This window comes from Hyperolius riggenbachi, chromosome 3 (assembly GCF_040937935.1).
Source record: "Hyperolius riggenbachi isolate aHypRig1 chromosome 3, aHypRig1.pri, whole genome shotgun sequence".
Classification (NCBI taxonomy): Eukaryota; Metazoa; Chordata; class Amphibia; order Anura; family Hyperoliidae; genus Hyperolius; species Hyperolius riggenbachi.
This window is the reverse complement of record NC_090648.1, coordinates 208917350-208941674: the sequence shown is the minus strand read 5'-3', so window position 1 is coordinate 208941674 and position 24325 is coordinate 208917350. Positions and strand designations below refer to the sequence as shown.

Below are 24325 nucleotides of genomic sequence, written 5' to 3'. Positions count from 1 at the left end.
GGACCCAAATTAAAAATACAAGATTTTAGAAATGAAATCTATTTTATAAATTATAATAATTAATAGCAGCCTTTTTTCAGCTGCATGATGACAAATATAAAATATTTTACATTTACTGGAGGAACTCTTCCCTTCGTTTCATATTGCCGGGACAGAATCCAGCAGACTGGTGGAGGAGATAAAAAACAAAAACAAAACACAGGCTGCTACTGATGGTGTCACAGAGGAGGTGATCTCAGCTTGTGCGAGATTTCACATAGATGACACCCCTGTGAGGGAGGGTAGCTGATGACGAACACACCCATGATCTAAAACCTCCTAGTAAGCTCAGAAGTAATGGCTGCCACCTGTATAACCCTAGTTATGAAAAGAGAAGGGTGAAAAGCAGGCACTGAAATGCTCATAGGCTTGAAGGAGTGTTTAATTATCTTTGTATGTGTCCGAATGGTGCAACTAAATATTTTGAATAAAAAAAATGTTTGGTTTGGGTCGCTTTAAGATGTGGCCTATCTGAGCTAAGAAATGCCATTAAGATTTTTGCAGCACTTGTGTGTGTGTGTCTGTGTGTGTGTGTGTGTGTGGGGGGGGTGTTAGATTAAAGCACTTTGGTTTAAAAGCCAGGCAGAAGTATGGAAGACGAGGGGAGGTATGGAAACGAGACTAATTTGCTGCAAAGATATCATACAATCTACACATTTCAGGAGAAAGAGGTTGCAGAGTATCAAGATAGCTCATGATGAGCCCAAACCATTAGGATAAATAAGAGGCTCAAAGAAACCAAAAAGGCCCTCTTACTAAAAAAAAATCCACCCATGTATGGCTAGCTTAAACTGGCACTTTATGCTTTGTTAATTAAAGTGTACAAAACAAATATTTGTGACATGGTGAAATATACATACTGAATTTCACCTCCAGCTCCCCAGGTCTGCTTACATGTACAAAATGCAGAATGAAAAGAATACAAATGACTAGAGCACCATGAAGAGTAGAATTTTGCTTCTGATTTTATTTAGTAATTTATTTTCAGTTGTTTTAAAACATCCATGGACCATGCTGGATGTTTTTATATTAGCAAGCAGATCAAATAAAAGCATTATTGTGTGCTTAAAACTGTAACAGACATTTTCCTCACATCGTTTGTATACAGACTTCCATTGTTTCTTCAGTGGGTGAGACTCTGCAACTTCTACAGGAGGTCCATAGAGGCTGGCATTGTGTCAATACCACACAGGTTAACATTACGCTGCATCTTTATGTAGCCATTGTCTCCCCAGCCTTTACCCCAGCTACAGGAAAAAAATTAAAGAAACAGAAAAACAACAGTGAAACGTTTGGCTTTTTTCTTATGCAACCGACAACCAAACAGAGATGCAGCAGAAATCTGGTACTCTCTATGCCAATATGTACTGTAGTCACATACATGTTGATATACTTACAATAAAGATGGAGAGCCAGGAAAAAGAAAAACATTTATTTAGACTGTACAGAAAGGCATTAGAATTTCTAACTTACTGCTGTCAATGTACTTGTGTAATTAGCGTGATTATTAATGGGCTCAATTCTGGTAGCTATGTGAGGTAAATATTTTTTTGTAGGTAAAATACCTCATTAGGTATTTTCCTCTTTTATCAATTCTGAAAGATTTTTCTCCATTTCCGAACATGAGGTAAAACATGAGGTAAAACATGTGGTAAAACATGAGGTAAATGCATAGAGTGAGGTAAAACATGAAGTATTTCAGTGGTAAGCCTGCAGCAAATAAGTAATAGTCTTTAATTGTCTTCCATAAGTTAGGATAGTCTTTGGAAGATGTTTTTTTTATTTTATTTTATTTATTTTTTTGAGGAGGGAAGGTGTATTTGATTATGTAGTAACCTATGAAAAGTAAATTTATAGGCATCCATTATAAAAAAAATCCAGCTCATTTACCTTTAGAGGCTGGGGGAGGGGGGGGGGGGTAGGAGCACTTTTAGAGGCTGGGGAGGGGGGGGGGTCGGAGCACTTTTAGAGGGTGGGGGAGGGGTCAGCACTTTTAGAGACTGGGGGTGTGAGTACTTTTACTTTTAGAGGCTGGGGGTCTGGAGGGGGGGTTACAGCTCTTTTACTTTTAGAGGCTGCTGGGGGGGAGGGTGCCTCTGAGCACTTTTAACCAGAGGAGGAGGGAGGGGGAAATTGGTGCTTGCTGCAGTTTTACTTTATTGTTTTAAAAATAGAGGCTGTGGGTTGGAGCATTTTTACTTTTCTTTCCAACCATAGGTTGGGGAATGGCAATGTTGAGGGGGGGCGCATCAGATGAAGGATTGTACAGGGTTTGGAGCACTTTTTCTTTTTTACAACAAAATGGAAGCTGGGGGGGGGGGAATTCGTTGGTCAGATCACTTTTACTTATTTCAGCAAAATATGGGGGCCCTGAACACAGAACAAGCTGAAAAGGCTCCATGTTATGTGAAAGATATCACAATTCTGTCACAGCACTACATTTATCATTTGGTAGAGGTAGGTCTAATTATGTGAGGTAAAAGACATGCAAACATGCCCCTTATTTCTCTTCAGAATTCAAGTGTGAGGTATTTCACTACTAAATACCACACATTTTTAGTAGAAAGTTACCACATGAATTACCTCATGAAATTACATGAGGTAAAACTTTACTTAAACTACCAGAATTCAAAAGTTGATTTCCCTCATGAGGTAAATCAAATTCCATGAGGTAATTATTTACTAAACGCCACCAGAATTGAGCCCATTGTTGGGCATGAGTGTCTTGCATAAAAATGGATCCATAACCTGATTGCAGCGGCGTAGTGGAGTAGGGGATGCAGAGGTTGTCACCGCACCGGGGTGCCCACTATGGCTCTTCCTTCATTCATCTTATTAGCTCTTCATTGGGGTTATGCTGGTAATGAACACCTCTATATGTGCATTGCATAGTGGTAATCCATAACAAACTGTTTCCTTACGCTCCCCTCCATGTACGAGTGCAGCTGCACTGCACAGATGTGCTCATACACAGGGGAGTGCGGCTGCAAAGACGAGTGGCTTCCAGCAAGAAGCAGAGGCCTCAATGAGGATTGGGGAAACCTCTGGAACATCCAGTCTCTGGAGGCTTCCCTCTACAGTGGTAAGTATGTACTTTTTTTAAATTTTACTACAGATTTGCTATAACTTTTGAAATATTAGAGGCACGGGTTCACCATGGCAGCAAGGCAGTGTGCGTTGTTTAATGAGGAAAGAGAGAGCATATCCCTCCAGAGTTGCCAACTGATCCCTTTAATTACTGAAACGTATGAATTATACAGGAGTTGTTGGATACACTTTTAGGCACTAATTATATTTAAAGCGGTATTGTTACGCTTGGTGGTATATCCTCCACAGTCAGTACGTAGCGTATTTCCTGACGAGGAGGAGGTACACACACTAGCACAAGGGACCAGGATATCCCCAGTTTAGTGGAGGAGAGGACTGGCTCCAATAGGAGACGAGGCGCACAGAGGCGGCATAGATCTGAATAGCCACAAACAATCCTTCCACTGAAGTGGCTCAGCGCAAGGTAGCGCTGAGCTCATAAACCACAACACAGAAGGTCAGGACAGGTAACAGAATGAACGTTTGCTTACTAGTCACTGTTTAAGTGACAGCAAACGCCCAAGACAAGACAGACTGGAATGAGGCAGCCAATGCGAATGCAGCAGTGGCATGCCTGACAAGGACAGGACAGAATAGTCAGGAAAAAGGATCAAAGAAGACAGACGTAATACACACAAATATACAATAGGGATGATTTCCTAGCATATTACGATTACAGCTATCAATGAACTACAAACGACTGACTGACATATGTATATATCGGCAATAAACTGATATATGACATAAGCAAGGAACACTGACTAAGAACTGGAGCAGGACTAGGAGCAGGACTGAACTAGCTAGCACGGGTGATCACGATACACGCAACCTACCAAAACGTGCTAAAAACTAACTGACTGAACACAGGATATCACAGTTCGTGTACATATATATCAGCGACACTGATGTATTAACGTAACACGAATACAAGGAAAATAACAAACGTGCTAGTATGCGTATATATTGGCGATGAACCAATATATGACACAAGACAAGCAAAGTAACAACTTCTGATAACAAGAGCAGGACTAGCAGGACTCGCTGACCCCTTCGCAGGAGTCAGAGCAGTCCACACGTACTAGGAACGAGGTGGGGCACAAGCAGAGTAAAAGACTTAATCTGAGACTATGGTAGCCCATGGAGCATTGCAGGAAGCAGTTCTTTATACTGAGATCATCCAATGGGAGCAGACATGCAGATTCCCACACAAGTGGATGGTAATTAATCACAGGCTGACAGCAGGAAAAGGCAGACAATGATATGCAGCCTGCAGGAAAGGGATTGCCACTCCATTGCAGCAGACAATGTTTGTTTTCACAAAAGCACATTAAACTGTCATCAACTTCAGAGCGACTGCAGATGGAATCAGCAACTAGTCTGAGTGCAAACCAAACTATGCAAGCAAATGCATGTAATGACATCAGAACTGCTTGGGTTGCAATACCATTGCAGCCAGCAGTAAACGCTGCAGAAGCGATCATGACAGGTATCGTCACCATAAAAATCAAATTTCAACAGCAACTGGTCTAAGTGTATTAAGTGATAAAGATGCTAATCCTGCATTCAAAACTTTCAAAATGTTTTCTGCTGTTATGATTTGGAGTTATCATATACCTTAGGAGCACTGGCTCTTTAGTAGTCGGTGCCAAAGAATTGCATGCTGGGGTTTCTTTTTATCTATAATATATTCCTCCTCTTCACTTTATTTCCCTGCCTGCTGCTTATCTGAAACCTGATCCTCTAATCACTTGTGTTTACAAGCAAGGCTGAGGTGACTTAGCGATTGGAGGAGTCAAGTAAAAAAAGTAAAGGGCAGAAATTACATCACGAGTTAGCCTTTACTGTGGGCAAAAGACATGGCCACCACCAGGAACAGAATTCTCGTCATTTACTATATAACATTCACTAGAATCAAAACGTGGACAGTACAATACATGTGTTATGTAAGTAGATCAAGTATTTATCTACTTATATATGTGTTTTTTCCCTGGAATAGTATGGCTGATCCTACTGCTTTAATGGGATGATTTGGCAAACCTGGAGCCCCACAAATAGAAGGTCAATATAATGTGAACTCTTTATATATTGAAGACATTTTAAACATTTCTAACAAGAGATGGATGGAGATAATTCTGAAAGATCTAATAAACTGTTATTACAGCAAGTGTGAGTGATTTTTTTTACTATATTTATACATAACATTTTCAGTGTCTTTACTTTGCACCCTTGTGGTCAATTGTTCCTAGTTGCAATGTCACATAGGTGACTTAGCTGCAGTGACAACTGACTAGAAATAGTGACTGGTCACTGTGACTCTTGGCTACTTTTACTGTCTAGTTGCTTTCAATTACAAATCCATTAAAATGTATTCAAATCTTTTTGCTCCTATGAAAAATGGGGAACATAGTTGTCAATGTGACATGGCCCTACAACCCTTATACCTTTCTGACTGCCAACTCTTCCTAATAACTTTCAATCCCTATGTTTGGACATGCAGCTGGTATTGCTATATATTGATATATCAGTGGACCTGCTCAACTTTTTTTTTAATATTTAGTATAAACTAAGAATTACATTTGAGCTAAGCAGAGTTTTTACTACATGATAATAGCACTGCTTGGCGGTGCAATATATTTACAGCTACTTTTTTGCATCTTAAATTATCTTCATGAAACCTTGGTAACCTTAAAGGGAACCTAAACTGAGAAGGATATGGATTTTACCTTTTAAATTAATTCTAGTTGCCTGACTCTCCTGCTGATCCTGTATTTCTAGTACTTTAAGCCACAGCCCCTGAACAAGCATGCAGATCAGGTGCTCTGACTGAAGTCAGACTGGATTAGCTGCATGCTTGTTTCAGGTGTGTGATTCAGCCACTATTGCCACAAAGAGATCAGCAGGACTGACAAGCAACTGGTATTGTTTAAAAGGAAATATCCATATCCCTCTCAGTTTAGGTTCCCTTTTCATGCGTTTTATATGCTTTTTTTAATTGTTTTGTGATGTATTTCCACTTCCTGTTGTCTTCCTAGTGATTAGCATAAAACGCAATTGAAAAACGCATGAAAAATGCATACAAATGCATATGCGTTTTGTATAATGCAAAAGCATAAAAATGCATGCAAAATGCTTGAAAAACGCATCTGCGGGGAAAAACGCTAACGCAAAAGCAGTAAGAACCCAGCCTCAAAGTAACATACAAGAAACATGAAAAGCTACTCAAATACTCAGTTTTGCTTGCTCTTACTAATATTTTGGTAGCAATCCAGGTAAACGCTTCAACATTTTGAAACCAGAAAGCCTGTCCAGGCATTTGCCATCTTTATGATTTGCATGATATAAAATAAATAAAATACCTGGTCACTTTGGACATGTACACTAAGATACATACCTGTTTCTCACTATCCAGTAATCCACAGTCTCATCAGATTCTTTATCATGTTCTGAGCCATATCCTACAATAATTACTGCATGATTTGGTTGTTCAGGACAGTCTCCAGTGAAAATACCTAATAAATTGAATCAATGAGAAATAAATTGATAGCAAGTATGTTAATTAGAATATGATGCTAACTATTCACCATGTATTCCACCATATTATACCATGAGTCCATAGTCCTGGACCATAGTCCCATTAAATCCATAATCCTTTTTAACGAAAAGATAATTGTCACAGTGGAGCATAGTGGAGGACATGATAATGATGCAGCTCTAAAGCCGCATCTACACGCGTAGATGCGGCCGTGATGCTCCTTATCAATCGAGCCGCTGATGCGGCTCGATTGATAAGATCCGACAGGACGGATCTTGCTTCCGCCGATTCCCTGCTCGCTCCCCGCTAGGGGACAATGGCAGGGAATCGAGCGGAAGATAAGCGGCGCGGGGACGAGCGGGAATCGAGCGGGTATTGATGCCGGCGCACGCGCGGCGAGCGGGGACGTGGCGGGCACGCGGAAGAGGCAATCGAGCCGCCGGATCGCTGCAATGTCCCATCGTGTAAATGGGGCTTTAAACAGTCATGTACTGACCATTTGGCACTGGACATCAGATATGCTATGACCCATGGATTGCAAAGCCCACTGATGTGGGGCTCCACTTCCTAAACAATACAATCTCATATGGTACATAACATTTCTGAGAGAATTTGTCAAATAAGGTTCACAAAGTTTACCCCTCTCGTTTGTAGCTTGCTCTTGTCTAATATTAATAACAAGAAGCGCCAAAGTTAATAACGTGGTGGGTTTTCAAATAAGACCACTAGTGGGAAACTCAATATTTAAAATTGTGCTGAGTATTCCTACTGGGTCAACAGGAAATTTTCAAAACTCCAATTTTTACACACTATGGGCTTGGTTCACTAAACCGCGATAACTCAAATATCACACCTTATGAAAAGATATCACACCTTATGAAAAGATATCACACCTTATCAAAGTTATCACACCTTATCAAAGTCAACACACCTTATCAGAGTAGCATAGTGAGCACTACGAACCCGCAGGGGCTCAGGGCAGGACGAGTGCCATTACCAATTAGCAGGTATAAGTTTGTAGCGCTCGCTATGCTACTCTGATAAGGCATGTTAACTTTGATAAGGTGTGATATCTTTTCATAAGGTGTGATATCTTTTCATAAGGTGTGAGCTTTGATAAGGTGTGATATCTTTGATAAGGTGTGACATCTTTTCATAAGGTGTGATCTTTGATAAGGTGTGATATTTGAGTTATCACGGTTTAGTGAATCAAGCCCTATGCATGCGCACAGGCACACAAATGCACAGTGCTTTCAAAGTGATGTGATTAACCTTACCTGTACATTTATTGACTGGATAAATGTATGTTCAGCTGCTGTCAGCACATTTTCTCTATACATTTCAATGGAGCTGTGCTTGGCTGTGGCCACAGTCTGCCACCGCTCCAAAAGTACAAGATTGCAGCAGCACCCAGGAGAGAGTTTACAATGTGCAATTCCTCCCCTAAGTAACTCACAGCAACTGTGTTTGGGTAAGCGGATCATCAAGTCACATGACCCACAGGTAAAAACTTTATACAAACATGAAAAAACTATTTCAAAATGCAGATCAATTCCAAAAGGGATAAAAACTAATGCTTTGTCAGGTTTCTCCTGGTTTAATACTTAATTTACATGTCATGATAAGATTTGTATACATTTTTTACTTCATCATACCTCAGGAACTCTCAGATGCCACATGTTTGCAGTTATTAGTTCTATGGTTTCAGGATCATATCTAAATTACATGATGCAAATATTCCACTTTGGAAACTAGATATCAGATCAGGAAATACTATAAAACACAAAGAAAACCCTGAGAATCCCTCATGAAGAGATGGTCTAGCCCAACACCTGTCAGTTCTGTCGGATCGTAACTGCTTACTTTTTTGCTGTAGTGGTCCTTTAAGTGCAGTTTAATTGTCAGTTGGCTCATATAGGGCATGGAGCCGCAGATGGGCGTGAGAGTTTGCAAGTTTTTAAGTGCATCATGTATCTGGGTCAGAATTGTTGATGGAATATTAACTGTAATGTGTTGTTAACCAGGCGCGGTCCGCCCATGATGCCAAGTGAGGCGACTTCGTCAGGCGGCAGAAGTCTGGGGACAGCATCAGGCAGAAACAGGAAGTGAAGTAAGTGCCTGGCCAACCTATGCTGGAGGGTAACTGTACCTGGCTAACCTATACTGGTGGCAACTGTACCCAGCCACCAACACTGGGGGCACCTATAACTGGATACCTACCTGTACTGAGGGTGTTTTTTGGGGGGATCACCACAGCTAAAACATGCGGTGCAAATTGTCAGGTGCTGTGCGATCATTCCAATCTGGGGGGATGGGGGTGCGCATCCTCACAAGTTTGCCTTAAGCAGCAAAAAGTATGGAACTGGCCCTGTTGTTAACCATGTAGTTATTTCCTAATAAGATGTATATTTAGATGTCAGTAGAGGGAACCCTGCTAACCATTAATAAGATACTTTGCCTATGCCGTGGTTAGCGATGTAGCTGAAGGTAATTGGGAAGTGGTACTGGTACCAATCTCCATATAACCATCTGAACAGGGCCTTCTCTTATTTCCTGATGGGTAACAGAGCCTAAGTACAGCCTTTGGCTCAACCCACCAACTGCTGGGGCATCACTCTCCAGTACAGGATAGACTGATGGACCATTCTTAGTCAATGAGCTACTTAGCAGAAATTACATAAAGCTAACATAAAATATAATAGTGAAGTTCTTACACAGAATGCATTTTAAACGAATTACGGTAAAATAAATAATACAATTTGCTCCCTCATGAAATGTGATATTAATCTGGAGAGTGGGCCAACTATAGAACAAATGATAAAATATTTGCTTGACACTAATTGTAACTTACCGCTATTATATAGATGGAAATCTCCACCTGCACCAAGGCCAACAGTGATTGGCCCACCGAGTGCCACAGATGATGCCATGTTGTCTTCTCCCTCTAGGATATAGTACTTGCTTACATTAAATTTAATTGCTTCATCAGGTTTGTATGCGCAGGCGGATTGCTAAGTAAAATAATCAGAAAACACAAAAAGAAAATGAGTGAACACAGAGTGCTCTGTCAATTTTTTTCCTATATATAGTTTTCTAATTAATAAATACAATTATAAATGCATACTGAAAGGAGGTTTCAACATAATTTTCCTGGAGCTTGTTCTGTAAAGGACAACTGTAGTGAGAAGAATATAGAGGCTGCCATATTTATTTCATTTTAAGCAATACCAGTTGCCTGGCAGCCCTGCTAATCTATGTGGCTGCAGTAGTGTCTTACTAACTCTAGAAGAAAGCATGCAGCCAATCTTGTCAGATCTGACAATGTCAGAAACAACTGATCTGCATATGCTTGTTCAGGGTCTATGGCTAAAAGTATTAGAGGCAGAGGATCAGCAGGATAGCCAGGCAACTGGTATTGCTTAAAAGGAAATGAATATGGCAGCCTCCATAACCCTCTCACTTCAGTTGTCCTTTAACTACTTAAGGACCGCCTAACGCCAATTGGCGTCAAGTCCTGGGGCTGCAGTTTCCCAGGGAACGGCGCATGCGCGATCATTCCCTGCCACTTCACGGAATGGAGTTCCGTGATTAGCCTGCTAGCCGCCGATCGCGGCTAGTTGGCTGTTTGTAAACGTAAGGGGAAAGAAATCCCCTTTGTTTACAAGCGTACAGCTCTGCCGGGGGCCACAGCGCTGTACGAGATCGGCGATCCCCGGCCTCTGATTAGCCGGGGAGCGCCGTCCTCTCATAGGCTGATGCCTATGAGAGGCAGAACAGGACGGATCGCCGTCCTGTTCCAAATTAGATGACGGAGGGGAGGGAGGAAGGAGAAGGGATGGGGAGAGAGAGAGCCTCGCTGAGGCTTGCTAAGCAATGAAGTTTATGGCAAGGCAAACGAGAAGTGGGGTCATAAAACTATAGGTCATGGACCGGGATGTTGCAATCAAATTGTCGGTTTAAAGAAGACCTGAACTCAGAAGTACTCTCTGCTCTAAGAGATACACAACATCATAATAACCTTTAAATAAAAAAAAAAAACTACATTTCTTTGTTACAAATCTTGAAATAAATCTGCACAGTTTCTACTTCCTGATTCATGGAAGCAGACATATTGTTAGTATCCAGAGCTTTTAAATGGGCTTATCTGATTGGCAGTCATGTGACACATGGAAGAGATCAGAATACTTGTGATTATACAGAAATGAGGGGGAATTAGACAACTAAACTCTCTAAATACATACAGGGTGCATTTCTCTCTGTTTTCCTTCTGTCCAGCGCAAGAGTTCAGATACACTTCAACAAGCCCTGGGAGCACACTATACATGTATTGTTTGCTGCTACAGATGGCTGTAATTTAGATTGGTAAGGATTTTGTGTTAGGAGTACCTAAGGTAAAAATGGCAGAGCCTATCAAGCTCTGTGTAAATGAGGATGAATGTGGTAGGGGGGGGGGGGGGGGGAAAGCACCGGATTCAATACCCGTCGTGATGTCTTGGAGTCACAGGTGACACTCCGCCCCTCTCCTTGGTACTGCAGTTGTGGCCATGTTTTCAAAGAGTGCTGAAGTTCTTTGGAAACCTCTGCCTGCATTCCTGTGACCGAGCAGGAGGTGGGCTGCTGCAATGCAGGTGGGGGTGGCCAGAGCGTCGGCAGCAATTCAAGGTGGGGGGGGGGGGGAGTGAAGCGATAATGCCAAAACAGGTAAATATTTTACTCCAGCGCATTTCACGACAGGCTCTGTCATTTTTAACTTTTCTTAACTTATCATACTTTTTAAAACATTTTATAAAATTAGCACAAAATATGCATCAAATAATTATTAGCATTGCATTGACCACTTCAGTTTACTACACAGGTGATTCCTTGTAGAGAAATTCCAACTATAAAACACTTTTCCAGCAGAAAATGGCTTCTAAAGGTGGCCATACACTGGCCCGATTCCCGGCCGTTTCGACAGCAGATTCGATCCTGGGATCGAATCTGCTGCCAATCGTTCGCGGTAAACGCCGCCGACGATCCGATTTCCTCCCGAAATCGGATCGGTCCGTCGATCGCGCCGTGCGGGAAATTACCCTCGATCGCCCGCGGGTAAAGTGCGCGTCCCTAGCGGCGGCCGATCCGATGAAAAATACATTACCTGATACGGGCTCCCGGGCGTCTTCTCCGCATCTTCTCAGCGCTGCACCCGCTCCATCCCGGCGCTTCCTGGGTCACTGCAGTGACCCAGGAAGTTCAAATAGAGGGCGCTCTATTTGAACTTCCTGGTCACGGAGTGACACAGGAAGCGCCGAGATGGAGCAAGAACAGAGCGGTGCAGCGTGGAGAAGATGCCCGGGAGCCAGCGTCAGGTAATGTATGCGCGGGGGGAGGACAGGCGGCAGGAGCAGCTGAACAGATTGTGATCGGTTTCAGGCTGAAATCGATTCACAATCTGTTTGCAGTAAAGGCAGCCATACGATCCCTCTCTGATCAGATTCGATCAGATAGGGATCTGTCAGCTGGTCGATCTGATGGCACATCGACCAGTGTATGGCTGCCTTTAGAGCAAGAAAGTGATAAAATGGGGAATTTCTTATCAGTGAGGGTCACACTGTAGTCACTTCCTGTCTGAGTCAGGACTGAGTCAGCCACTTACATACCTGATATTTAACTCTTTCAGGCAGAGAAAGAAAAAAAGGAACACAGCATAGTTATTTCTGTGCTAGGCACTGTACATACACGTCTATCTCATCATGTCACATGTCACTTCTGGTATCCTTTAATGTGGAACCTTTTTTCTCTTACAAATCACGGATTAAAATACGACTGTAAGCAGCATCAGAAGCATGTTGCTGTTTACCTGTTTTAGAATAGATCACTTTTAATGTAAACATATGAATGCTATCCATTGTGTGCCTGCATGGGCTTCAGATTAAATGATTTGCATGAATTATCCAAGACAAAAGCTTTGAAGGTAAATGTAAAGGAGCAGAGCCTACCTTCGCTGCATATTCATAGTCTTTGGCCTTCATGATACCATTGTGTATAACATGTCGAAGTGCATTCTTTGGAAATCCTCCACAGCAGGCGTCATCAGTATCATCACAGTCCACAAGCTGTTGCTCACTGAACTGAACAAGCTCACCGGTCTGAATGCAGTGGAGACTCTCAAGCACACCGATCTTAAACCACATAAAAAGAGAGGGAGTCATAAAAAAGTGTATTTTACGGATCTTTACTAATGATAACAGATTCTGAGACACAAGATGGCAGGGCCGAGGCAGAGGCGAGAGAGGCTCCAGCCTCAGGGCGCAGTGTAGGAGGGGGTGCACAACTCACTCAGCTATCATTCCCTTACTGTGTTTGAAGCTGAGAGAAATAAGAAAAGGGTATACAGGGCAGAGACTGCAAGCCAGATAACTAGAGATTAAGGTGTTGGGGGCCCTGGAGCGCCTCTTACTCTGGGGTGTAATGACTGGGGTGTGAGGGATGGGGGGGGGGGCGCACTTTAGTTTCCAAGCCTTGGGTGATGGAGGACCTTGTCCCAGCTCTGCAAGTTGGGCATTTCAAGGTAAACATGCTGATAATCTACCAGTAATAAACATCTCGTAACTAGTATTTATAGGGAAGTATGATAAGTATGTTTTTACAACTCCCGCCTCATAGCTGTAGCTCAGGACCAGATTTATGGAAAAATCACAAAGGCCCAGTAAGTTGGCTAAGGGATGGCTGGACATGGAAGAGGGATTGCTGCATATGGAAGAGGAGGCTGATAATGGAATAGTCAGGTTGCAAATAAGAGCCAAACACGTGGGGATAGGAAGCTGCTGCCCAAGATTTCTGTAACTAATTGAAGGGGGCTGTTGTACATGGATGTTACACATGGGAGAGGGGGCTGCACATGGAAGATGAGCGGCAAGAAAGTTGGCCTAGGGGCGGAAAAAGTATAAAACCTTGGCTGTAGGATGCCAGATCTACATATCAACATGGACAGGAAGTATAGACTTTGTATATCCTCTCCATGAGGGTTTCCTAGAGGAGTCCTACTCCTAAAAATGTCTTTTTGATATATCCCATGGTTTTATTGGTGGCCCAATAAATAAATCCCATGGTGACCATCCACCCAATGTTTTGATAGGTTACTGGCCAAAATCGATCAAAACGCTCCACTGACATGCTGGAAAGATCTTGCTTGAAAGTGCTTGGTCAGGTGAGCTGCGGTAGCGGTGCACTCAGCCAGTCTCCTCCCATGTGTAACGCGTACCCCCTGGGCCCGTGGTGAGTGTTGCCGCGTAGTGTTGTCTGCTGGTGTGCCTCCCCCGTCCCGTGTCTTCTCTTCATTGCCGCCGTGATCCCTCCGAATGTACTGACGTCAATGGAGAAGACGTGGGGCACAGGAGGAGTTGCGACAGATGAGCCTGCAAAACTCCCCACAGGTCCAGGGGGTACGCATAGATGGGGGAGACCTGGGGTCCTGGAAGGTAGAGGCGGCCGCTCAGATTTCCTGCTGAAATCTATTGGAAATACTGTGTATATATATATATATATATATATATATATATATATATATATATATATATATATATATATATATATATATATGCAGGTTTGTGGCAGCAATACATCCCTCTTTGATCAGATTCAATCTGATGATCAAATCTGCTGCCCCATCTGCCAATGTATGGGCAGCTTAAGTTTTCTTCCTCATCCTCTTGTGCATGAAAAAAATGATCTGGAGAAAAAAGATTGTACAGATTATGTTTTTGTTTAGCAGTTACTGCATTATATGCATTGTATTTTTGTATTACCGCTGAAAATGCCCAGCAGGATCCACAAAGGCCTTGATCTTTCACTGGGGTCACACAGTTCTTGTCTCTCCAGTCAATGGATTCTGGTAAATCGAAATCCTTCACATAGCTATGCACAGGAGTTTCTGTCTGTCTGAATGGCTTTCCTTTTCCAGAAAGGCAGCTCTTGGAGTCTCGTTCTTCTTGTGTCTGTAGTCGAAAATGGTACAGTGAAGAAAGTAGTATTATTTGATGCAGCTAGTACATAATTACTGCCATTGCTGTATTCCAAACTCACTCCCAAAATGTGTTCTAAAGCTGTGTGCACAGTTTCAAATTCTATCACTGACGTTTCTCAGTGAGCAGTGTACAGACAAGCTGCTCAGACCCTGAAAGTGACACTGAAGCTAAAACAAATTATAATATAATGAATTGTATGTGTAGCGCAGATAATTAATAGAACATTAGTAGCAAAGAAAAGAGTCTCGTATTTTTATTTTTAGATATATCGTTTTGTTTTTATAACATTGAATCATTCTCTAATATTTTCATTTTACAGATTACACTCTGTATTTTAAATGATGAAACAGAGCGGCGCTAATGACCCTTTTAACTTCCTGGCAGTAAACCCTTAATAAACAGGAAACAATGAGAGACAGGTTGAGATAAGTGCTTCAGAAAACAGCACTTCAGCTGACCCAAGTTGGGTCTGAGAGCTCAGAGTAGCTCTTTTGCATAGATAACAACTGAAGTTTCTTACCCCTTCCTGTGCTGGAAACAATATGAGACTCATATCTGTGCTACTAATGTTCTATTTCTTAGCTGTACTACACATACACATCATTATCTCATAAGTTTATTTTCACTTCAGATTCCCTTTAAGTGAGAGCAATCTATCCTGGCGAATCGCTGCGGTGGAGGCCAGCGACATCAAGAACACCTGCACATACTTTAGATTTGGCTGAGACATCACAAATTATATATTTAAGGGCTTGCACAGACACATGTTTATCTTTGCATTATATTTACTATACAGTCATTTGAATTTTAGTGAGACCTCATTATCATGAGTTTTAATAATTGTACTACTGGTTTAAATAAAATAGGCTTCAGAGCAGTGAAGATTTTTTAATATTAAGGATCTTGCTTCTGTATGCTGTTTTGAATGAATATTTTCTGTTTTGAACAATACCAGCCGGTCTTTTGTATGGTTTGAGTGTGCAAATGGTTTGAGTGAATACGCACATGTTCAGGGAAAGAGGTGCAGCATAGGGACACTACCAAATATGCCTAACTTTTTGCAGTGTAAAGGTGCCCATATATCTAATGATGTATGGGCAGATCGACCAATAGACAGATCGCTCTCTGATAAGAGAGAGGTCTGTTGGCTGCCCATACACCACAGGCCGATTCCCGATCTATTCCAGCATGACATTTTTTGGGTATTGGCCTTGGCACGCCGCCTTGCTGCCCCTGGTTGTGTCCCCCCAAATGTTATATGAGCCCACTCCAGTGCTCGTGCATTAAAATACTTTACCTGTCCGCCAAGTCCCCGCTGTACTTCCGCATTGGCACCCCACGTGGCTGCCAGTGTTAAAGCATTTGGGGAGCATGTATTCCGGTTGTCATGTGGGACTCGAATGTGGAAGTACAGCGGATACACGGTGGACACTGCCGGAGATTGTAACAGTTCAAGTACTTTAACTGCTTGTCGACCGCGTCATGCCGATGGGCGTGGCCATGGCGGCAGCCCCAGGACCGCCTAACGCCAATCGTCGTAAAGTCCTGGGGCTTCACTTTGCAGGAGATCGTGCGCAGGCTGTGCGCAAATCTTCTGCTTGGTAGGCAGAGTGGAGCCTTCAGTCTCCCAGCTTGGAGACTGTTAGATGGCGAAACCACAGTCTAAATACCGGGCACAGCAATGCTGTACTGGAGACAGCCGTGTGACACAGTTGTCCCCTTTGTGGGCTTGGAGGTGATCGGCTGTCATAGGCTGAAGCCTACGACAGCTGATCACGGGGATTGGCTGGCGGGGGGAGGGAGGGGGCAATATATACATATAAAAAAAACAGTAAAATATATTAAAAAATAGTTAAACAAACATTAACAAACAAATAAACAAACATCCGGGGGGCGATTTGACCCCACCAACAGAGAACTCTGTTGGTGAGGAGAAAAGGAAGGGGGAGAATCACTTGTGTGCTGTGTTGTGTGGCCCTGCAGCTTGGCCTTAAAGCTGCAGTGGCCTATTTCACAAAAATGGCCTGGTTTTTAGGGGGGTAAAGTCTGTGGTCCTGAAGAGGTTAAAGAGAATTCCAGTGAAAATAATGTAATAAAAGTGCTTCATTTTTACAATAATTATGTATAAATGATGTAGTCAGTGTTTGCCCATTGTAAAATCTTTTGACTCCCTGATTTACATTCTGACATTTATCACATGGTGACATTTTTACTGCTGACAGGTGAGGGCAGTGGAAGGAGATGCTGCTTGCTTTTTTGGCAGTAGGAAACAGCTGTAAACAGCTTTTATTTCCCACAATTCAACAAGGCTCACACAGTGTGATGTCAGTACTTAGGACTGACATTACATTGTGGGAGGGGTTTCACCACAAAATCAGCTATACAGAGCCTCCTGATGATCAGTTTGTGAAAAGGAAAAGATTTCTCATGGGAAAGGGGTTATCAGTTACTGATTGGGATGAAGTTCAATTCTTGGTCACGGTTTCTCTTTAATGCACAGGCATCGGAGGCACATATAACATTTTAGAGAGACAGTGGCCGGGGGTTTAGTCGCATTCTTTGCTCATGATATCGCACGCTGTTACCGCCACGCACCAGATCAACCACGTCGGCCCGAGATTTCCCAGCATGTCTCGGCAAAACATTTGACCAATATCGGTCAAATCGTCAACCAGGCATCCGATTTGAAACAGATGGTCGATCGGCCACCAAATCGTTAGACGTCTGGCCACCTCAACTTTTATTTCCTGACTATCATTCTGACTTGTAGAATGAATCAGACAGCCCAGAAATCATCTGGCATTTCAGACAGACAAATAGGTCTGTTAATTATTGTGAGCTTGGTGCCAGCAGAAAGAACTAAATGAATAGCCCATCATCTGGGCCACAGAGTATTTTATGTCTACATTTATTTTGTTCTAGATACAACTGAAATGTATGGACTTACCAGATCTGCAAACGTATTCACGGCCATGGTGTACTTAGTGAGCCCCTCTTCATACTTCTGATTGTGCTTCTGCACCTTGTGCCATGTTTGCTCCCAGGCTTTTCTCCTAAACTCCTCTTGATATGGAGTGGCATATGTCTTTTCTGCATACAGCACATAATATATATCACAGGTAAATACAAGATTCCACTTCTTCCAAACTTCTATGAGAGTAAGGCTGCTTTTCCACTAGGAAGTGGGATCCCACGCAAAATCATGCTGCAATACGATCGCGCAACCTACATTTTCCATTCAGTACTATTGCACTGTAAACCGGCAGAAACGGAGCATAAGTGCATCAAAAATTGTGCAGCATTGTGATTGTGATTCACGAAAAATCGGAACATGCGGATGGAAAATGAGCCCCGCGATGCTGTTGCGATTGGCAAAACAGCAGCGATCCGCTGTTTTAAGCAGGTTTGGCTAGTGGAAAAGAAGCCATATACTGTCTATGTGCACATACTTTGCACTACAAATAATATCCTTTTCACATTACAGATAACTTCTAGCAGGTTATATAAATCAGCTAATTATATAATTCCTCAATGTACATATTGTATATATGAGACAAGCAGGTGTGTTGTACTGCGGAGCCTGGCATGTCACGAGCAGCAGTAGCCACGCCTGTCTCCAGTGATATGAATAAGTGCATGTGTGCATATTTCCAAATGTTTTGCCAGGTATTGAATTGCATGTTTTATTTAAATAAGTGTGCACTGACCCTTCAGTGGGATGCACAGCAATATTTATTTTTTTCAGCACTGCACATGGATATGCACAGGCACAGACACATTGGCCCATATGCAATTCACTTTTTCTCCTGAGTTTTCCCCAGGTGATATTTTTAAACTTGTCAATAAAATGCCTTTTAACCTGCCTGGCGTTCTATTAAGATCGCCAGGCAGGCTGCGGGAGGGTTTTTTTTTAATAAAAAAAAAACTATTTCATGCAGCCAACTGAAAGTTGGCTGCATGAAAGCCCACTAGAGGGCGCTCCGGAGGCGTTCTTCCGATCGCCTCCGGCGGCCAGAATAAACAAGGAAGGCCGCAATGAGCGGCCTTCCTTGTTTTGCTTACATCGTCGCCATAGCGACGAGCGGAGTGACGTCATCGACGTCAGCCGACGTCCTGACGTCAGCCGCCTCCGATCCAGCCCTTAGCGCTGGCCGGAACTTTTTGTTCCGGCTACGCTGGGCTCAGGCGGCTGGGGGGACCCTCTTTCGCCGCTGCTCGCGGCGGATCGCCGCAGAGCGGCGGCGATCAGGCAGCACACGCGGCTGGCAAAGTGCCGGCTGCGTGTGCTGCTTTTTATTTCAGCCAAATCGGCCCAGCAGGGCCTGAGCGGCAGGCTCCGGCGGTACTGGACGAGCTGAGCTCGTCCAGACCGCCCAGCAGGTTAAGCCACCAGCAAGCAAGAAAATACTGAAAATAATTTTGATAGTATCTTTTCACCTACTTTTTGGTACTTTTTTCATTGAAAAGTGCTGGATTGAAAATGAAAAATGATCTCCTAGGAGAAAACTCGGGTGAAAAAGTGAATTGCATATGGACCAGTGTGTCAAAAATGTTTTTTAAAAAGTTGTTTAAAAAAATGCATGGGCGGATGGAGACATGTTTTTATGGTTCCAATATCCACCATGCTGTTTGGTTGCATGGAGAAATGAGGAGCCGGTACTGCATACATTGCAAGGGGTGTGGGGCACTTAGCTAGCTCCTCCCATGGCAAAGCTTTGTTTGAATTCAGTCTGAAAGCATGCCTGAACTGACAGGTAACACAATGGGCCTGATTCACAAAGCGGTGCTAACAGTTAGCACGCTGGTGAAAAGCCCTTTATTACGCCTAAACTCAGTTTAGGCGTGATAAGTTTAGGTGTGATAAGTTTAGGCGTGATAAGTTTAGGCATGATAAGTTTAGGTGTGATAAGTTTAGGCATGATAAGTTTAAGCACCAACTGGGTTAGAACCGCAGTGCACAGCTGATCAAAAGTTTTGCACTAGCAAAGTCTGGTGCACTTTGCATAGAGTTTAATGGTGCTGCTTTGCGTGCAGGACTTTGTGCACGATCTAAACTTATCTAAACTTATCATGCCTAAACTTATCACGCCTAAACTTATCATGCCTAAACTTATCATGCCTAAACTGACTTTTCACCAGCGTGGTGCAATGGTTATCACGCCTAAAGTCTCTAACTGGGTTAGCACTGCTTTGTGAATCGAGCCCTATGAGTCAAGCATTGGTACATGTAGTACTAGTCCCCTTACTTTTTCCACTGCAAGTGTTAAAAAAAATACTAGTGTTGCTATCTATGCAAATGAGGTAGTCAAAAAGCAAGTCAAATTCAGCCTGCTATCCTGAAAAATAAATAGAAGGCAAAACACTTCTATTTCGCTGAGAAAACACTGCAGAATGTAGAAAACACTACAGAAATGTTGAAATAGCAGTTGAAATGGCCATTAGTAGGGATGGTCAATGAGATGCAAATAATTGCAAGTTGATGTAGGATTATGCAAAATCTGTATGCAAATATATCCTGCTTGAAATGGACCAATCAAATCCACACAAGGTGGCATTTCGATCGGTCTGTTTACAATTTGCATACAAAATTTGCATAATCCTGCATCAACTCAGAATTATTTGCATCTCACTGACCATAGCTAGTCATTAATTCTGTTTGTTTTGTCGGTGAATGAAGCAGATTTTCATCTGATTTATCAGACTGTCAGGGCTTCTGTTTAGAATTCAGCCTTAAAAATTCCAATAAACTCAAAATAAAAATGTAAAAGTCTGTTCTATGTTACTAAGATTTGATTTACCATTAGAACTACTCAAACAATTCATTTTTTTAATTGTTTATTTTTAGTTCAGGTTTGCTTCAAGCAGTAAGTTGCTCCTCTCGAAATAGGCAATTTTTCTGATTTCTTTTGGATTGTATAACCAGTGCCTATTTATTAATATTTAATAATATAGCCTGTGTATACTTTAGATGCCTTACCATGTTTGGATTTCCATGCCTTCCATTCTTGGTCAAGGAGAAGTGAGCAAGACACACAAAGGAAGATGGCAGAGAGAACCAGCAAGTACTTATCCAAATGCATCCTAAATGTAAAACATTGACATGCAAAATACGGACAACAAGTTAGTGTTTTTTTTTCTTTAGTGATGAAGATCTTCATATCCTCTCTAGTGTATAGGGTGGCTTCTCATTAGAATAATAATATTTGAATATGTTGTTTGAATCCAATTTCTACTCTATGCTCTGTGTGTTGTGGCTTATGTAAGATTGTCCTGTTTGCTATACATATAACCTTAATGACAAAAAAGTGACAATAAAATATAAATTGTCTTTTTTTTTGATAGTGCTACCAAGAATGTTTTCAGGTCTTTACCACTATATGTGTTATGATTGTAAGATTCCCCTCCCCCAACCTCTCTTGTACCAAAAACCAAGTCATTGCAAATAGTAGGAAGGTACAATCTATCCAGTATGGACACTGTTAATTACTACAAGTTTTTAGTCCCTCCCCTCCCATCACCACCACCTCTTACCCCTCAAAAATTTAAGAATATTGAAAAAAAAAAAAGTCCATGTATTCAGTTACATAAGAATTATATTGTGTCCACCACTGTCACAACATGCAGTATGTTAGAAGAACTACAACATTTTCATATGAATATTTCTTTGTCTACTAGAGTATACACGCAGTTTGAGTTTTTAATGGACCACTATTGCGAAAAAGTAGGCAGTTAAAATCTGACAGAATGGACAGGTTTTGGGCCTGTCCATCTCCTCATAGGGGATTCTCAGGGTTTTCTTTGTTTTCAACAGTATTTCCTGAACAGCAGTTTAACTGCCAAAATAGTAAGATACCAGCCAGCCTCCCGAATCACTTGCACACTATTTTGTCAGTTAGACTTTGCAACTGCTGTTCAGGAAATGCTGTTGAAAACAAAGAAAACCCTGAGAATCCCCCATGAGGAGATGGACTGGCCCAAAACCTGTCGGTTCTGTCAGATTTTAACTGTCTACTTTTTTCACAATAGTGGTCCTTTAAATCCCCTCTAGAGTGCATTGTTTTTTCTTTATGAATGAGATCTTGAAAATGAAGGAACTTAAAGCACACCTGAATTATGTAGGCTAACATATTGATTTCCTTTTAAACAATACCAGTTGCCTGTAAGTCCTATTGATCTCTTTGGCTACAATAGCAGCTGATGTACATGCTTGTTCAGGGGCTATGGCTAAATGTATTAGAGGCAGAGGATCAGCAGGATGGTCAGGTGATCTGAATGGTTTAAAATGAAATAAATATGTCAGCCTCCATATCCCTTCTCAGTTCAGCTGTGCTTTAAAGTGAACTCATATATACAATAAAAACATATAAATAATAGCAGTGATATAGCTATAGAGTCATAAACATGCTCCAGCACTGCGCTTCCTCATCAAAATCCACTTCCTAGAGTCAGAGACAACTATAGCAAGAGACATCTGAGCACAGTGTGAAAAATAGTTTATGAAATCCCCTGTCCAGGTCACCAGGCTCTAAGTCTGTTTTCCTCACTAATCTACTAGCCTTGCTACTTAAAGGGGAACTTCATCCTAAACAAACATACCGTCATTAAGTTACATTCGTTATGTTAATTAAAATAGACAGGTAATATAATCTCTTACCCTCCCTGTTTTAAAAGAACAGGCAAATGTTTGTGATTTTTATGGGGGCAGCCATCTTTTTCATTGGGGCAGCCATCTTTTTGGTTGAATGGAGGTGACAGGGAGCATGAGACACAGTTACAACTGTCCTGTGTCCTGATGCCCCCTCCCAGCTGCGTGCACTACGCTTCAAATCTCAAATTCAAAAGTTAAAAAAACAAATTTGTGCCAAAGCAGCGGAAGGAGAGCAACAACATCAGAAATCCCAAATGCCCAGGCAGTTTTCCGCTGTGCATCTAAAAATGAGGCTTGGTAAGAAAAACAAAGTGCTGATGCTGTGAATCTGTTAAAGAAACACCAAGCCTTTTCAGTGCTGCTGAGTAGATTTTTAGTCTGGAGGTTCTGACACCTGAGGCCTGGCAGTCCTGCTGATCCTAAGCCTCTAATACTTTTAGCCATAGACCCTGAACAAGCATGCAACAGATCAGGTGTTTCTGACATTATTGTCAGATCTGACAAGATTAGCTGCATGCTTGTTTCTGGTGTGATTCAAGCAAATATACCAGCAAGGCTGCCAGGCAATTGGTATTGTTTAAAAAGAAATAAATATGGCAGCCTCCATATACTTCTTGCTTCAGGTTCCCTTTAAGAATAAGAAACTACCTACATTCATTAATTCTGCTACAAGCAGTCAATTGTTAAGTAAATAAAGTATGTTAGAATGAGGAGCTTACCTGGTTGGTTTGGTTAGGCAATGAGTGCTGAATCTTGGCAAGGACCACTGTGGCTATATATACACCAGGGCTTTACATTTTCCATGGACTCGTTATCATCATCATCATCATCATCTCTCAGAGCACAACGCCCACTGAGCAATCTGATAACTGGCAACAGTTGGACAACTACAGTGATAAGATATTTGATCGCCTGTCACTCAAAAGCAGGAAGAAAAACTCACAAAAAATAAGATGGACTATTATTTTTTTTCTGTGTCTATTGTCTTATGTACATAACAATCAGTGTAAAGGTAAAGAGCTATAAGTAATATATCACAAAGAAAGTGTATAAGAAACAAGCACATAGAAAGTGATGGCTGGCATTTAACTATCCAATAAATTGTGCAATGGGTTTGGAAGTGTTGCATTCTTATGAAATAGCATTGGGAAATACAGCCACTGAATACATGTTTCTTTACAATGTCATGTTAACAAAGGCTTAGTTAGTTTACACTAATGGCAGCAGGCCCTGCAGAACCTAAACAACCACATTAGCAAGGCTCTTGAACAACACTAGGTTTTTCAAAGAATGTTCCAGGATATATACAGTGCAAGGATTGACTGCATGTAATATCAAAACTATTGGTATCTCCAAAATTCAGGTTGCCTTGTAAGCAACCAATATCAGCATATATGGAGAAAACTTGTCTCCAACTGGGTACATGGAGCAATCTCAGGACTCAAGCAAAATAGATATATTATCTACTAGCCATTAGGCCTGTTTATTAATGGGCGCTAGGATGTACACAGTGCCTCCTGTTGTACTGCGCCTGCTCAGTATGGTGGCAGCATACACGGACAGAGATGGACGCAGACACCTGTGATTTTATTACGTAGGATGTTCTACCTCTGCAACCCCTATTGCTATGCCCCTGTATCCCAACAGAGGTAACAAGACAAATAACATTAATATTGTGCTTTTTTGCACTAGGGTGCGCTCAGTAGGCAGTAGCAGTGTTAGGGTGTCTTGCCCAAGTACTCCTTACTGAATAGGTGCAGGCTTACTGAACAGGAAGAGCCAAGATTCAAACTCAGGCTGCCTGTGTCAGCACAAGAGCCTTAACGATTATACGTTCCAGCCAGTAATGGAAAAATGAAAAATAGGTTTCAAAAGTTCAAAATTTGGTGCTGATTGTGTTTTTAGGAACCCAGAACTCTCTATGAATTAAGATGGAAAATCATGTACTGTACAAGGACATGAGAAGGGTCCATTCTGAGCCTACATGCTATGGGGATTCATAGTTATGGGCAG

At 42.0% G+C, this 24325-nt stretch overlaps 1 protein-coding gene across 1 annotated transcript; it reads right to left on the bottom strand.

Moving 5' to 3' along the window:
* Positions 1–986: 986 nt before the first annotated feature.
* Positions 987–23109, bottom strand: LOC137561293 (procathepsin L-like). The gene is made up of 8 exons (XM_068272554.1): positions 23032–23109; positions 20642–20745; positions 17612–17754; positions 14446–14634; positions 12637–12819; positions 9510–9669; positions 6518–6635; positions 987–1286 (listed from the first exon to the last, which is right to left on the bottom strand). The coding sequence occupies exons 2-8, from the start codon at positions 20742–20744 to the stop codon at positions 1187–1189; spliced, it is 996 nt and encodes a 331-aa protein (XP_068128655.1). The 5' UTR covers position 20745; positions 23032–23109; the 3' UTR covers positions 987–1186.
* Positions 23110–24325: the final 1216 nt, after the last annotated feature.